The sequence below is a fragment of the Xyrauchen texanus genome, chromosome 21 (assembly GCF_025860055.1).
Source record: "Xyrauchen texanus isolate HMW12.3.18 chromosome 21, RBS_HiC_50CHRs, whole genome shotgun sequence".
Taxonomy (NCBI): Eukaryota; Metazoa; Chordata; class Actinopteri; order Cypriniformes; family Catostomidae; genus Xyrauchen; species Xyrauchen texanus.
In genome coordinates, this window is record NC_068296.1 from 8,532,510 (window position 1) to 8,549,340 (window position 16,831).

General features: G+C 37.7%; 1 protein-coding gene across 5 annotated transcripts in view; it reads left to right on the forward strand.

The window, feature by feature from the left end:
• The first annotated feature begins 796 nt into the window (after positions 1-796).
• Positions 797-16,831, forward strand: part of LOC127661990 (protein mono-ADP-ribosyltransferase PARP6-like) — a 35,889-nt gene continuing 19,854 nt past the window's right edge. For 3 of the 5 annotated variants that reach the window (XR_007972826.1, XM_052152991.1, XM_052152994.1), the window contains exons 1-13: positions 797-1,033; positions 6,760-6,876; positions 7,372-7,449; positions 8,024-8,118; positions 8,204-8,264; positions 8,354-8,444; positions 8,572-8,638; positions 8,767-8,916; positions 9,757-9,907; positions 11,431-11,562; positions 15,189-15,284; positions 15,692-15,784; positions 15,873-15,998. Coding sequence is in view for 4 of the 5 variants with exons in the window: in XM_052152991.1 (XP_052008951.1) it covers positions 6,874-6,876; positions 7,372-7,449; positions 8,024-8,118; positions 8,204-8,264; positions 8,354-8,444; positions 8,572-8,638; positions 8,767-8,916; positions 9,757-9,907; positions 11,431-11,562; positions 15,189-15,284; positions 15,692-15,784; positions 15,873-15,998 (1,143 nt within the window). In the remaining variant the exon portion in view is untranslated. The remainder of the gene's footprint in view (positions 1,034-6,759; positions 6,877-7,371; positions 7,450-8,023; positions 8,119-8,203; positions 8,265-8,353; positions 8,445-8,571; positions 8,639-8,766; positions 8,917-9,756; positions 9,908-11,430; positions 11,563-15,188; positions 15,285-15,691; positions 15,785-15,872; positions 15,999-16,831) is intronic. The other 2 variants (XM_052152995.1, XM_052152993.1) reach the window with 2 other exon arrangements.

The window sequence follows — 16,831 nt, forward strand, 5'->3', positions numbered from 1 at the left end:
TTCTTCAACACACACTCATTTTCTTTCCTTAAAAAAAAGAAATATATATATATATATAAATCTAAATATTTTCAAGTACCCCAAAAATATGTACTTCTTGTTTAGAGTCTACTGTAACTGCTAGAGTTATGTATTTAAAATGTACAGTATTTTTCTTTAGAGAATAAACAACTAAAATATTAATAACATTATCTTGCACTAACAGGAAAAGATACAAATCTTAGAGAATGTCCCTTCTACCTAATACCACCTGCAACCGACTAGCAAATGCAAGTAGAATATCAAGCTTTGCTGAACTGATGTAAACCAAAATTGGATATATAAAGTATATATATATATATATATATATATATATATATATATATAAGATGAGCCCTTTGATATGTCCAGTCCCAGTTTACTTTTTTGATAGGAACTTTGTTAACACACACAAAACAATTTCTTATGTAATAGCAATTTGATCAAATAATAAGTGAAAAAAATTAGTTTTAAACATTACAGCTCATATCATTGTGGTATAAAGTTTTCTGTGCATTATGCTCTGTTTAACTTCACATTTTAGCAAATGTAGAAGGATTTTGAATATACCATACATGCAGATTATTCACATACTGTGCACAGTATACATATATACAAATACTGGAGAGATGGTAAGAGTAGGATGATAGTACAGTATGCTGTTTTGAACATAGCCTCTTCATATGTCTCTCCCTCTCTCATCAGCTGCAAGTCACATGATTCATTCTGTTGGCTCTCACTGAGCATGCTCAGTTCACTGTGTTGTCAGGCAAAAAATAAGACAGCACTTGCAGCTGTGATCTGCCTTAGATAAACACACATACACACAGCAATGCCAGAGAGAGAGAGAATCAAAATGGAGGATTGCTGCTAGAACAGAATAATCAGTATTAATATATTGTCTGTGTGTGGATTGTATTCATTCTGTTTTATATTAAGGCCATTGTCATCATTTTGGAGGTAAAGGAGACATTGCTGTGTCGTGAGAAGAACGATCACTCCATCCTCTGTGAAGGTGAGAAGGGATGCGGAGGGAGAGGGAGGGTACTTGGATCATGAATGATGGCCGACTGTGGCTTTTATGCTGAGCTTGAATAGAGGAACAGATCACCTGCCTCTGCATCGGTATGTGGTATGACCCCTGGGGGGCATGCATGGGGGATTAGGACAAAATAAGGCCTGCGGAGGATTTGTCTGGATGGTGATTGGGAGATTATTTGAGCGAATGTGATGATTAGAGATAGACTGATATATCTGTCAGGCCGATAATTGGCCAATTTGAGATAATCGAAATTGTGTGATTACTAAATGTGGTCAGTTCTAAAATCTACCAGCAGCCTTGTCAATGTATAGTGCATGTTTTGTGTTTTCAAATGTCTTTTAATTAATTTTGAGTAAATATTTTGTCAAAGAAGTGTTTTTAATTTAATTTTGTCTATTGCTAACATCTTACTTAGTATAATTAAAATTTATTAAAAAAATGACATTCTATTATTATATCATTGGCAGCCCTGCTGTTTAGATATCAGTATTGGCCATAAAAAATATAAATATAATGGTTTCATTCTGTTACGATATGCAACACAACAATTCATTATCAGATGAGTGATCATTTTCACAAAGACATGTAATATAGCCTGAATAATGATCAAGGTTTATTTAAAGCCATAAACGTGAAGGAGATAGAAACCAAATAGATGTTTTTATATATAAAAAAATAGAGAGACACAAAGAAAGCTGATGAATAAATAGACCTTAACGAGGTTAAAACTGAGACATTCAAGCGCATTCAGCATTGGCAGCTAGACTTGTGTTTATTTGAAACTTCACCTACTCCCTCTGTCCAAGGGATTCTGGCTCCAAAGCTTTTATATGTTCAATTACGAGTTTTATAGAGCTTTTGTATTTTATTTTACCTCATGCTGCAAACATGCATGCTTTCAAAATAAACATATGAGAAAAATATTTGTTATTGTTCAGGGTAAAAAAAGGATAGAGTATGTGTGTGAATCTTACTAAAACATGCCACATTTCATGCTAAAATCTGAAGAAAAAAACATTCCTATTTTGGTCCATTACATTTTTGCATTTCATAATAATAATAATAGTAATAAAATGTTTGCTAGTTGTTACTGTAATGCACCTGGATGTTTGTTGTTGTTGTAATCCTCATTATATTCACTACCATAATACAGTTAAAAATGCAAAAAATTGCATCTAACTATTCATAAATTATAGGCAATGCAATATACTAACATTATGTATAAATAATACATTCATTAACATAACATTGTTCTTTTAAATTACAGTAATACGAATTTGGAGGGGCATGCACTTAATTGTCTTGAAAATATTCTTCTCCTAATGCTCCTAAGAATAGGCTTTTTTCTAATTTCTTTCTTTTTATTTGGGGGTGAAATGTGACCTGGACATGTTCATGACAGGTTTCGTGATATGCACCTCTTTGGTGTTTTTGTAATGTTTATCTGAAATGACTCGTGCAGAGGATTACTTGGGAAATTGCTTGTATAAAATGTGCCCACTCACACACATACACACACACAAATAGTGACACAGAGCAGGAAGGGTCTGTTGCTAGGATACACAGCAGTGAGATGGAGGAAAGAAAGACCAGAACGTTATTATAAATGGCTGCACTGAAGTAAAGTCACACAGACAAATACAGTTCAGATTATTTTACGACTCTAACAGACAGCTTATTTTGTCTCAGAAATATAAAACTAAACTAGGGTTTTGTGGGTGGTTCTCAGAGCGTTGCTATGTGGTTGCTAATATGTTATGAGTGGTTGCTATACTATTTTTTGTGTTTTTAGCACATTGCTAAAGGGATGCTCTGGTGTACAAAAGAGTTCAAGAGAGCTTTATTGCTAAGCATTCTCACGTACACAAGGAATTTTATTTTGGTGATTGGAGAAACAAGTGCACACAGAACATTACAGTGAGACACAGAATATAAAACAAGGTAAGGGTATAAATAGACATACAAATAATAGGACATGTAACAGAATGGCGTATGTACAGTGGGTACGGAAAGTATTCAGACCCCCTTAAATGTTTCACTCTTTGTTATATTGCAGCCATTTGCTAAAATCATTTAAGTTCATTTTTTTCCTCATTATTGTACACACAGCACCCCATATTGACAGAAAAACACAGAATTGTTGACATTTTTGCTCATTTATTAAAAAATAAAAACTGAAATATCACATGGTCCTAAGTATTCAGACCCTTTGTTCAGTATTTAGTAGAAGCATCCTTTTGATCTAATACAGCCATGAGTCTTTTTGGGAAAGATGCAACAAGTTTTTCACATCTGGATTTGGGTATCCTCTGCCATTCCTCCTTGCAGATCCTCTCCAGTTCTGTCAGGTTGGATGGTAAACGTTGGTGGACAGCCATTTTCAGGTCTCTCCAGAGATGCTCAATTGGGTTTAAGTCAGGGCTCTGGCTGGGCCATTCAAGAACAGTCACGGAGTTGTTGTGAAGCCACTCCTTCGTTATTTTAGCGGTGTGCTTAGGGTCATTGTCTTGTTGGAAGGTGAACCTTCAGCCCAGTCTGAGGTCCAGAGCACTCTGGAAAAGGTTTTCGTCCATGATATCCCTGTACTTGGCCGCATTCATCTTTCCCTCGATTGCAACCAGTTGTCCTGTCCCTGCAGCTGAAAAACCACAGCATGATGCTGCCACCACCATGCTTCACTGTTGAGACTGTATTGGACAGGTGATGAGCAGTGCCTTGTTTTCTCCACACATACCACTTAGAATTAAGGCCAAAAGTTCTATCTTGGTCTCATCAAACCAGAGAATCTTATTTATCACCATCTTGGAGTCCTTCAGGTGTTTTTAAGCAAACTCCATGCGGGCTTTCATGTGTCTTGCACTGAGGAGAGGCTTCCGTCAGGCCACTCTGCCATAAAGCCCCGACTGGTGGATGGCTGCAGTGATGTTTGACTTACTACAACTTTCTCCCATCAGTATAATCAAACACAGCTGGACTCAATTGAAGGTGTAGAACCATCTCAAGGATGATCAGAAGAAATGGACAGTACCTGAGTTAAATATATGAGTGTCACAGCAAAGGGTCTGAATACTTAGGACCATGTGATATTTCAGTTTTTCTTTTTTAATAAATGTGCAAAAATGTCAACAATTCTGTGTTTTTCTGTCAATATGGGGTGCTGTGTGTACAATAATGAGGAAAAAAAAATGAACTTAAATGATTTTAGCAAATGGCTGCAATATAACAAAGAGTGAAACATTTAAGGGGGTCTGAATACTTTCTGTACCCACTGTACATGTGCAAGTAGTAATGTATGTGAAAGGTAGGGGTATTAACAGTTAATGAATTCAAATATGTGAATTTACATATGTACATGATATATGTATTTACATTATGGCACTATGGGGGTGTCCTGAGGTAATTTAATTGTTCATTTGGAAAATGGCCTGAGGGTAAAAACTGTTCTTTTGCCTGGATGTCCTGGCACTCAGTGTTCTGTAGCACTGGCCAGAGGGCAACAGTTCAAAGAGGGAGTGGGCAGGATGTGTGGCATCCAGAGTGATTCTACCTGCATGTTTCCTCACTCTGGAGACGTACAGGTCTTGAAGGGTGAGCAGGGGGCACCAATAATCCTCTCAGCAGTCCTGACTGACCGTTGTAGTTTTGTTCTGTATGATTTGGTTGCTGAACCAAACCAGACAGTTATGTACACAAGACAGACAAAATGATGGCCGAGTAAAACTGTGTCAGCAGCTCCTGTGGCAGGCTGAACTTCCTCAGCTGGTGAAGGAAGTACAACCTCTGCTGAGCCTTCTTAACAATGGATTGGGACGGGGGATTTCTCCTGAAGTCCACAATCACCTCTGCTGTTTTGAGTATGTTCTGCTCAAGGTTGTTGTGACCGCACCAGACAGCCAGCTGTTCAACCTCCCATCTATATGCAGACTCGTCACAGTCACGGATGGCCAATGGTCGTGGTGTCATCTGAAAACTTCAGGAGCTTGACTGTGGGGTCCTTTGTAGTGCAGTCATTCGTGTACAGGGAGAAGAGCAGTGGAGAGAGAATGCATCCCTGAGGAGCATCAGTGCTAATAGTGAGGGTCCTGGATGTGAGTATCCCCAGTCTCAGAAAGCTGGTGATCCATCGACAGATTGGGCTGGGCATGGAGAGCTGGCTCAGTTTGGTTGGCATGATGGTATTGAAGGCTGAACTGAAGTCCACATATAGGATCCTTGCATAAGTCCCAGGTCTGTCAAGGTGTTGCAGGACATAATAGGTGTCAAGGTGTTGCAGTCCCATATTGATAGCATCATCCATAGACCTGTTTGCTCAGTCAGCAAACAGAAGGGGCTCCAGCAGGGGTCCAGTGATTTCATGACCACTGACTTGAGAGCAACAGGTCTGTAGTCCTGTGATATTGGGTATTTTTGGGACCAGAATGATGGTGGAGCATTTGAAGCTTAAACTTGGTTATCATTCTTGACACTTCATTGACCCTAGATGCCAATATTAACAAACTGTCTAAAGCAGCATTTTTCCAACTTTGCCGTATCACCCAACTTCTTCCCTATGTTACCCCGAAAGATGCTGAATCATTAGTCCATGCATTTATTACATCTCACCTGTAGAGTACTGTAACGTCCTTTTTTCTGGACTACAGGCACACTCTATCTCTCGCTTGCAATATATTCAAAATTCCACTGCAAGAGTACTAACTTACACCAAATGATCTGCACATATTACTCCCATCCTATGTAACCTTCACTGGCTACCTGTCTCATCCCATATTGCATACAAAAATCTCCTGCTTACATTTAAGTCACTCCACGGTCTAGCTCTTAGCTTTCTGAAGTACTTTCTCCCTATATTCCTATTCGCTCACTCTTATGGGTACAAACAACTTCTTGTTCCTAGATTCCGCCTTTTGTCAATGGGCAGCAGGTCTTTTTCTATTGTGGCACCTAAGCTATAGAACTCAATCCCCCTGGCTCTCCAAACTACTACCTCTATCTCTGAATTCAAATCTCCACTCAAAACCTATTTGTTCTCCCAGTACTATCAGTCATAATGTGTATATGCTTCATGTTTTGCTCATTGTATTTGTATGCTAATCTGTATTCTGATTGGGCCACTGCCTACACTGCTTACACTTTCTCTACTGTCTACACAATGTTATGTGTTTGTTGTACTGGATTGATATGTCTAAGTGATTGCACGATCTGATCTGCTATATGCAACCTCATTTGTTTTTGTTCCAGACTGGGCAAATGTCCACTGTCCATAAGATTGTCTTTATGATTTTTTGTTACTGTTCTTTATGGTAAAGCATCTTGAGCACTGGAAAGGCACTATATCAATTAAACATATTATTATTACTATTATTATTATTATGGCTCGAGTCCCTCCATTCCACATAAGTTATTATTCATGTCTGTTGCACAAATGGTGTGGGACAAGTTGTGTACTAAAGTTTAATACTTGACATTAGGGGTGTGTTCAAATCAAAATATGAGTAATAGTAAAAATTATGCTTGCCTTAGCCAATACAACTAACAAGAGCTGTTTCATGATCACAGATATTTCACAGTAAATATGCTGGTGCAAAATAATTCCTAGCATTTCTATCTGATAACTGATGATTGAGTTAAATGGACAGCCTTTTGTGATTTTGCTGTAAATGTAAATATAATTTACAAAACATGATCTGTCTTTTCCCCAGAAAGTGGACATTCAATAAGATTGAAGACATCTGCTCTCATTTTAGAGGTTTCTGGTTGAAATGGATCACAAAAGCTACATCCTGTCAGAAACACACCTGTGAAGACTTGAGCCAATGGTAAGTGTTCACACTTCATTAAACATGAAACAGCATCGGTCACAGACTGTTTGTATTCCTATAAAAAATGCTGTGAACTCCCATCAGTCTGTCCATGTCTGTCACATGACTGCAGGACAGAAACAGAAACATGTGTTTGACATTATACTCTGGAGACTGAAGAGAGAGAAACTACATCTTTCAGATGAAAAAGCACATATTTCATCTAAAGATCAAGTACATTGGTGCATCAATGATTATATGCATCTTCTACGTGAGATTTGATTGGTTGATTTGGTGGGATTCTGGTCTCATGATTCATGTTCCTATCAGTGTCTGCTGAAATTGAGATTAGATTTAAATCAGTCATTGAGTGTGTTTCCAAAATGATAATTTTAAGCCAGTTGAAACAGTCCCCAATAGTGCTTTGAGCTGCATTTTTCCATTTACTAAAATGTCACTGTGTGTTTACTCAAAAATCTGAATGATTCTGACCGGTATATGTGTTTTATTTAGGATATTAAAGGCCAGTGCTGGACAGATGAGGAATCAGATGGAGAAAATGAATCAGAGCAGTTTGTGTACGGTATTCAGGTAAAATATTTAAATCATGAAAAGCATTTGATTCTAGTGAGGCCTTCACATTTCACATCTTTGTATTGTTTTTGTATTACATTTTACTGTGAAGCACTTTGTGATGTTTATCTGTGAAAAGTGCTATATAAATAAATTTTACTTACTTACTTACATCTTGACATCAATTTTTAGTCTGAATAAGAGATGACATTTTGTATGCCTCTTATATTTTTATGCATTCTAGAGGAAGAATGTGATATTTAGCTGCCACTTTATTCGGGCATTTGCTCTCAGATGAACAGAATAAAATTTTATGTGATTTTGTGTATAATGCTATTCATTTATTTTTTCCACTGTGGTCCATTTATAATGTTCATCAAGGTTTTTTGCATAAAAAATGTCATAATTTGATCAGGAGATTTCATTACCATTTCCACCCTCTCTATAAACCTTTGAACAAAACAGGCTGTTTTTCCACATCATAGCCGTTACTATATTGTGTATTTTAGTATGCCTGGAATGCTGTTTTGACCAATCAGCATCCAGGACCACAGCTGTTTTTTTTATGTCTAATACTTCTCTCTACCTGTAGGGGAGCTGTGCAGCTGACCTGTACCGTCATCCACAGCTGGACGCTGATATTGAAGCTGTAAAAGACATCTACACAGACAGTGCTGTGGCTGTCAGGTAACAAGAAACCTCACTCCACATCTGATCAAGATCTGTGCATTCACACCTGATTCACATTCACTCTTTGTTCCTTTTCATACAGAGAGTATGGCACGATTGATGATGTGGACATCGACCTACAAATCAACATCAGCTTCCTGGATGTGAGATCACATCCTTCCTACACAAGTAGTCAGCATATTAACTTAACAAACAGATCTTGAAGTGAGATTAAAATTGTTTGTGTTTGTAGGAGGAGGTGGCGACTGCATGGAAGGTTATCCGAACAGAACCCATTGTCTTGCGTCTCCGTTTCTCTCTTTCACAGTACCTGGATGGACCAGGTACATAATTACATTTTTTTTAATTAAGAGTTAAATATTTTACCCATAATATAAGACATACTTCACTTAAATAAAAAATATGCTGTATTGTATCAGTGCCCTGCCAATGTTTAATGTGACCCCACAGAACCATCTGTGGATGTTTTCCAACCTTCTAATAAGGAAGGCTTTAGCTTGGGCCTCCAACTGAAAAAGTAAGTGTGTTTGAAGTTGGTTCTTAGTGTTTATTGTGGAGTCATCAAGGAAATTTGTACTGATTTAGAAAACTCTAAAACATTGTGATATATAAATGAAACTCTGAATATTGTTTTCTTGTGTTCAGGATCCTCAGCACATTCACGTCTCAGCAGTGGAAACATCTCAGTAATGAGTTCCTTAAAGCCCAACAGGAGAAACGACACAGCTGGTTCAAAGCTGGAGGAACCATCAAGAAATTCCGTGCAGGATTGAGTATCTTCTCTCCGATCCCTAAGTATGACCTCACCGTTTACGGCCATGCACACCAACACTTTATCTAACACAACACATCATGGTTGATCTTGTGGCTTCTATAGAGTATTGTGGCTGCTGCATATTCCATCAGTGAAAAACCTCAAAGGTCTCAAAAGGTTTAGATGTTATCACAAAAAAAATCTATTTTCACTATTTAGATTTTGAATGCCCATTTTACTTACTCTATTAACAATTTATAATATCTATCGCTTACAGTACATTACAACAAATTACACAGATTTGTGGCAAGGATTTGTCTTTCGTTTCGTTATATGTTACAAACTTAAAATTACTTTACTAGTCATTCATTTTAGACACATGGGGATCAGAATTGCTGCTTTAGAAAAGTCTTGATCAGTGGTTCTTAACTGGTGGTTTGTGTCCCAAATATGTGTGTCTCTCAGGTCTATTGTGATTCTATGCTAAAACTAAAAATATGCTGAATGCAATAATAAAATGCAATTAACCATGAGAATCTGCATAGTTAGGTTTGCAAAATGTAGTAAGCCTTTAGCTTCTAAAAGGGAGGTAAAACACTTCCAAAGTCTTCTGTTCTTGACATTAAAGGCTGTGCGGCCAATCATACGCTTTAGTATTTTGGCACAAATTCATCTGTCACTTGGTTGTAGCTAGCAAATTAGGCAGATGCCAAACTTGGACAGGTTGTGTGACATGCCCTCATCCTCGAAATCCTTGAACAAATACTGCACAAAGGTAAAAGGAAATACAATCAGGCTACATTAATTACATGTTACTTTTGGTACTGTGTTGAGAACCACTTAAAGTCATGCTCTGGCTGTGGACTCTATCTTGGCTCCAGGTCTCCCAGTTTCCCCCTGATCCAAGACACTGTGTTGAAAGGCAAACTGAGCGTCCCTGAGCTCCGAGTCACCAGGCTCATGAACCGCTCCATCTCCTGTACCATGAAGAACCCAAAGGGGGAGTTGTTCAGCTACCCTCCAAACAGCCAGGTCAGCATCTGTCCATCCTGACTGCATGCTTTCCTTTCAAAACACTCTCTCTCCTGCTTTTCCATACCTGTGACCCCCTCAATCACTCAATAGGAACCCTTACATAGGCTACATTCACACAATCAGTGTTTGGGATAACATTTTTGGTGTAACTTTCAACGTGTCCTTTACACACAACAGCAGACAGAAGCAGATTGAATTATACTATCTAGGGATGCACTGATATGAATATATTTGACTGATACCGATTTTAACAAAAACCTATTGGCCGAAACCAGTATTTTGCCACTTACCTTATTTTGTCATCAGATCACTGTTTTACTTTGAAACTATGCTTTAAAAATGTACTAAGATTTACAAAAGCTTTTTCACTGTTATAACAATAAATAATTTCCATTGAATCATAGATTGGATCTGTTGAACACATGACAGGCCAAAATTTAAAAGGGAGCTACAATAAAAGATGAATATAAGATAAAAAGATTACATTTATTTTGCACTTCTGTTTTTGCAGTTCAAAACAACAGAACTCATATTTCAAATGTATGTACTGTAAATAATAGAACATTGCAAATTCATACTATGCATATGTTGAGCAATTTCACGGAAATGGATGGATATCATTCCAATGTCTCAGAATTCAAAGTCTGCTGGTTTCAAAGCATTTTGAGTGGTATGTAGTTTATAAGTGCCGTTGTCACAACTATCACTTTTCTTTATGGCGTTTATTCCACAAGAACATAAGAATCAAGAATTAAAATGAAATATTACATAGGAGTTCTTAGGAGTGCCTACCCTTCAACATATTGTGGCTATTATTATTTCTGGATTGTGGATTTGAATTTACATACCAAGTGTATTACTATTTATTTATAAATAAACTATTGATTCTTCATATCGGCATTTTCATACTTATAAGCATGAATAAGCTTATAAGCTTAAGCTTATAAGCCGATGGTTTTAATTTCGTCAATAATTAGCCGATAAATATCAGCAGCCTATACATCGGTGCATCCCTAATACTATCTGTATGAAACGGTAACCAAAGTCATTCTGCTTCTCTAACTCACAAGTAATGCCTGTAACCATAGTGACAGAAAACCTTAGTAAATATTAAGATTTCGTATTGCATATTTAAGGATTTAATACTTATTCTGAACTGCATTTTGGGACACTCCCACTGCTTTCATCCTGTCAGATATGTGTTAATACAAATGAATAGAATGCTGTTGTCACTCTCAAAACTAACCAAACTCTGTGTGAACAGAACCGTATTTAGCACTCTAAACAGGACTGACTGTATTCTGCAGCTGTGAACGTAGCCATTGCGTTTCAACACCCTCTGCTTTGTGTGTTGGTCTATGACTGACAGATTAAACGTGAGTCCATGGTAATTTAAGACCACCTCTGAAACTCCCACCCCTCCCCCCACCCCAGCCTCTTTGCCCCTCGACACACCCCCTCGCCTAACATGGCTGGCTGGCACCCTTTCCCATAACGCTTTGTCTCCGTTAACCCATCAGACTGTAGCTGTGCCGGCGGGCCGGGCCCCTGCGCAGATTACCACCCGCCAGCTGATTGAGTTGTTTTTCTCATCCCAGGCGGGCGGACACTGCAAGAACATCCCCACGCTGGAGTACGGCTTCCTCGTGCAGGTACACGTCACATGACCACTGCACAACCACACATGAGTTCATAATTTCACGTGATGCACTAGTGTACATATAAACATAATTTCATTGCACGAAGAGTGCCTTAGGGGCCGTTTACATGACAACGTTTTCATCTGAAAACTTTTTATGCATTTTGGCTGTTCGTTTACACAACAACGGCATTTTGGGGCCTGAAAACGCAACCTTTTGAAAACGCGTTTCAAAGTGCAAGTTTTTGAAATCAATGCAGTTATTGTCTCTGTGTAAACATACAAAAATGCGAATTTGTGAAAACGATGAGGTCATGCGCACGCGTATTATGTGTTCAGTCTATAAACATGCGCACGAATACTTCAAAACAACGTACATGACATTCAAAACTACAATGGCGGACTACAGGACTGTGTTTTTGCTGCTCAAGATATTGAGTTTATTGATGCTTGTCCAGCAAATTAATTGTAGTAATAAAGCAACCTCATCATTCATCCAGAAAAAAATGCTAGATGTTTTCGCCATCTTCATTGTTTGAATTCACTGCTCTGTGGAAGAATGCTTATGTGCACAGGCGCATAGTGTTTCTTTACAAAGTGACATCGCCAACTACTGGCCTGGCACATATAATACAGCGTTTTTAGTCATTTTCACGGGTCTGTGTGAACGGGGATCATTTTGACAATGTTGTTGTCTGTATGTGAAGGTTTTTTAGTACATCGTTGTCGTGTAAACGAACCCTTTGTGGAAGTGTGAGTGACTCTAAATATGGCTAAAGTAGGTAACATTCATGATGCAGCGAATTAAAATCAAGATACAGCTCTGAAAAGAAATCAGATAATAGGCAGAGTCATAAAAGACCATTATTGTATACCAGTTAATGGCAATGCAACTTGAGTCATCTCTGTCTTTAATTCACCCTTCTATTAACTGGCCATTTTTACCAGTTTTCGATAAAGAATATGCTTTATATTCCACATAGTTTTAATATTGGAATCAGACTTTGTGATTTGTGAAGAACATCTAAACAAACTATTTATTTATAGAAATGTTGATATTCATAATTATGTAGGAAATTTGGTTGATGTAGATGTACATGGTATGGATTAAAGTGCCCGTGTACCTACACTATTATATTACTGTCCTTATACTTTATGGAGTCTGTTGACAATGCCTTAAGAACCATTTATCCTTCTTTGAGTCTAAATCGATTTGCAGTCGGATTACCCAAAGTATTTAACTAATACACCAATACTTTGAGCAAAAATCTGGAGATGTATTCACGTGTCATTGCGTTTCCTTGCATTGAGTTCTTTTTGTTGCTTTGTTCTTTGGTGTTGTAGAAAGTTTGTTTGTGACTCCGTTATGATCGTGTATAGCTATTGCCTGGATGAAGTGAGGCCTTCTGCAAGGAGGACTCACGACTCCTGTTGAGTGTGTGAACCGTAGAGCAGAGAGTGAGAGGCTTCCTCTGGACTTTTGGTGTCCAAAGTTTGCCTTGGACACTACATGGCATGGAGGATCTGGAAGCAGCAAGAGATGCTTCCAAATAGATTGTTGCAAGAGCAAAGTTCAGCAGAAGAGTAAGATCTAGAGAAGAGGAGAAGAGAGAGTTCTTCCTTGGCTAGGAATGTTTTGAATTGAAATTGGCCGCACCCCAAAGGTGTCCTGAGCCAATGAAGTGACTCACATAGTCGACTGGGCTGTCCTTTTCAAAAGTTGATTTATGATCCTTTGTGGAAGATTCTTACAAACTCCCGCTTAAAAATAGTGCATATCTAATGTCTTATCTTTAAAATGGTACAAGAGACATGACATTAGTTGTCATCAACATTCACTATGTAAACAAGCATGAATATTATGAATATTATATGTGTAAGTAACAAAACATGAAAATCCCTGGTTACACATTCTGGTTAATTCATTAGTTTTACTATATGACTGCTATGTTGTTCAGAACTGCACACAAGACTTTCACCTACTGTTGAACTTGTGTATATGGTCGTGTGACAATAAAGTGATTTGATTTGACATGGATAATACATTACACGTTATGAGAAACCTGATTGTCGGGGTATAATATCCAGTTGAACCTTGAAGTAACCATACAAGATTAAAGATTATAATCAATGATTTGTTAGTTAGAAGTGATTACAAATCACTACACATTTTTTAAAAAGGTACATCAGCTATAATCATTCATTTGTCAGTTACACAAGTGATCACAGGTCATAGTCATTTTCAGAATGATCTAGCCAGGCTAGGTATGGTGTATATTTTATAGGGTTAAATCACAAGTACTGGGACTGGGATGAAGATGAGGATCTCACAAGAAAACAACCTGCTTTAGCTCTGTGTGGAAGTTCAGAAGGTCATGCTTAGGGTTTAAGTTTGTTCAACAAATAAGTATATTCTTTATTGGTCAGCTCTGTCATTACAAACCCTAGTTTGAAATTAAACAGGCATGGGAAAGATGGTCTCCTTCTGCAATTTAGGTTTGATAGGTTTGTTTTTTATGACTCTCTAATGGCTCGGTGGGGGATATCTCTGATCTGTGGAATGTGATGTTGTGTTCATTTGATGGCTTTGTTCATGGATAATCCTACAATTATCACTAAATAAACTCAGAAAGATTGATCAGGTGGTCTTGTATCACCCTGAAGGCTGACTACAGTATCCTGTTTAGTACATGACTACTTGATATATTGGAGTATAAGGAATTGTTGTGCTCTAACAAGACTTGTATAACTTCAGGTGCGTAGGGACACGTTTGTTTTATCCAAAATCCACAAGAGATGTTGTCCGCACATTGAATAACAAGCAGACTGAGAAATGTCTATCTAGAATATTTTTATTTTAAACTTGCGTAGTGAAAAATTGCAGTGTGTAAGTTAAAAACAGACCAGCGAGCAACCATTTCAGCCCATAGCTTTCTTCAGTGCTGATGTTCTTTACAAAATCACAGTCATATATTCCAATACCAAAACTATGTGTTTTAAAGCATATTCTTTATCGAAAACTGGTCAAAACTTTTCAGTTAATAGAAGGGTAAAGAGATGACTCAAGTGGCTTTGCTATACATTGGTATACAAATAATGGTCTTTCTTGACTCTGCCTGGGTATTCTTAGAAGGCAAACATTGTCTTATTAATTTTCAGAGCTGTAACTTATTTTTTTTAGACTTTTGATAGACCTTTTTCTGTCTTTTTGTTATTCAGTGTGTGGATAACATCTCTTGTGGATTTTGGTTACTTGCTAAATTAAAAATAGACATACTGTTAAATATTAAGTGGAGTATGAATTATTTTATGTGAGAATAAAGTGTGTATGGAGTGATACGAGAGACATTAAAATAGCACATCTATGTAGGAAATCGATTGGCTAGGATAAAGGTCTATTGTACAGTTTAGTGCTCATACACAAACATTGACCACTGAATTTTGCTTATAACAATGTAACCACAAGACCATGTCAACCAATCAGAATCAAGATTTAGGTAATGTTGTGGTGTAAATATTTTTCTGTCTTTATGCAGTTTCCATTTTCTCTGTGTTTGCTTTCGCTTTGTGTTTCTCTGTGACAGATCAGATCAGTAAAGTGTGTCCTCTGATTATCTTCTGTCTCTTCTCCTGTTTAAGATTATGAAATACTCTGAGCAGCGTATACCCACACTGAACGAGTACTGCGTGGTTTGTGACGAGCAGCACGTCTTTCAGAATGGATCAATGCTGAAGGTGAGTGCACCAACATTTCCTCTACAGCAGGTTTAGTTTGTCTGTGCTGTGGCCGAGCAATGGCGTCCCATGCTCTGACCCTTGGCCGACACAGGTTTGAGTCACATAATTTTCCCTTAAAGAAAAATGTCACAGAATGTTCATTTAATATACGCTGCAGCATTCTTCAATTTTAGCATATCTTAAAAGTATAGTGCACCCAAAAATGAAAATTCTCTCATCATTTACTTACCCTCATACCATCCTAGATGTGTATTTTTTTTAGAAGAATATCTCCGCTCTGTAGGTCCTTTTGATGCAAGTGAATGGTGGCCAGACCTTTCAAGCTCCAAAATCCACATAAAAGGCAGCATAAAAGTAATCCAAATGACATTTCACTTTCCTGATTGTTTGTTTTTTCCTGCCAGCCTGCAGTTTGCACGAGAGAGCTGTGTGTGTTTTCATTCTACACACTGGGTGTGATGTCAGGTGCTGCTGAAGAGGTCGCCACAGGTGCTGAGGTGTGGTCACAAACGCACAAACATATTTCTTGCACTTATTTGTGTGTCCAGCTAAAGTTTAATGTTGATATTTGTGGTTGATTTTCAGGTTGTAGATTTGTTGGTGGCCATGTGTCGAGCCGCTCTGGAGTCACCCCGTAAAAGCATAATATTTGAGCCATACCCATCTGTGGTTGACCCTAATGACCCCAAAACACTTGCCTTTAACCCGAAGGTGATTGTCTCTACTTCGTTTTACTCTGTGCTTAATTTGTAAATGAAGAATTGCTGGATCAAAAACAGTGATTAAGAGGCGTGGAGACCAATGCTGACCATACGACCTCAGCTTTCCCGGATCACACAATGATGTCACTAAAAGCTGACCTATGGACATGTAGGGATGCCATGGTTTAAGTTTTTAAGTTAGATTATCTTCTGAGAAAAACAAATCGTGGTTAACCGATTTTTAGGATTATTTGCACATTTTCTTATTATGCAACAGAACTAAGGCTAACAATTAATTTCATATCACAATTGAACATGTTAGTGGAAGTGTCTCTAAGGGATATATGGACTCTAAGCACAGCCATACAATAGGAAAACTGATAAATACACCAAAAATAAATAGGAGGTATATAATAATAGACTCTCCAGTATTGGGCACAACTTTGCTTATTTGCATCCTGTGCATGCCTGAACATTACAAAAAGTTGCATCTCTCAATTTATCCCTTTTAAAGCACCACAGCAAAAAATATTAAACTCACTAGTTTGTTGTCGGATGACTTGTGAAACATCCTGTCCCATTGTTGTTTATCTTTTACATGATTTCTGTTCTCTGACTTCTTTACATCCTCTGTCTTCAGTAACCCTTGGTCATTCAAATGCTCCCAAACTGATGATTAAGTCACTTTTTTTACTGGATATGAGACTGGTAGATAAAATTCATCCGTTATATTTTGGAGTTTGTGTGTTTAAACCCCAGTTTCACATGAATTGAAACTTCATCCTGATTAGCATTATTAGCAGCGTTGTCCATGGGTGTGGTTTAATTTTCTCATGAACTCTT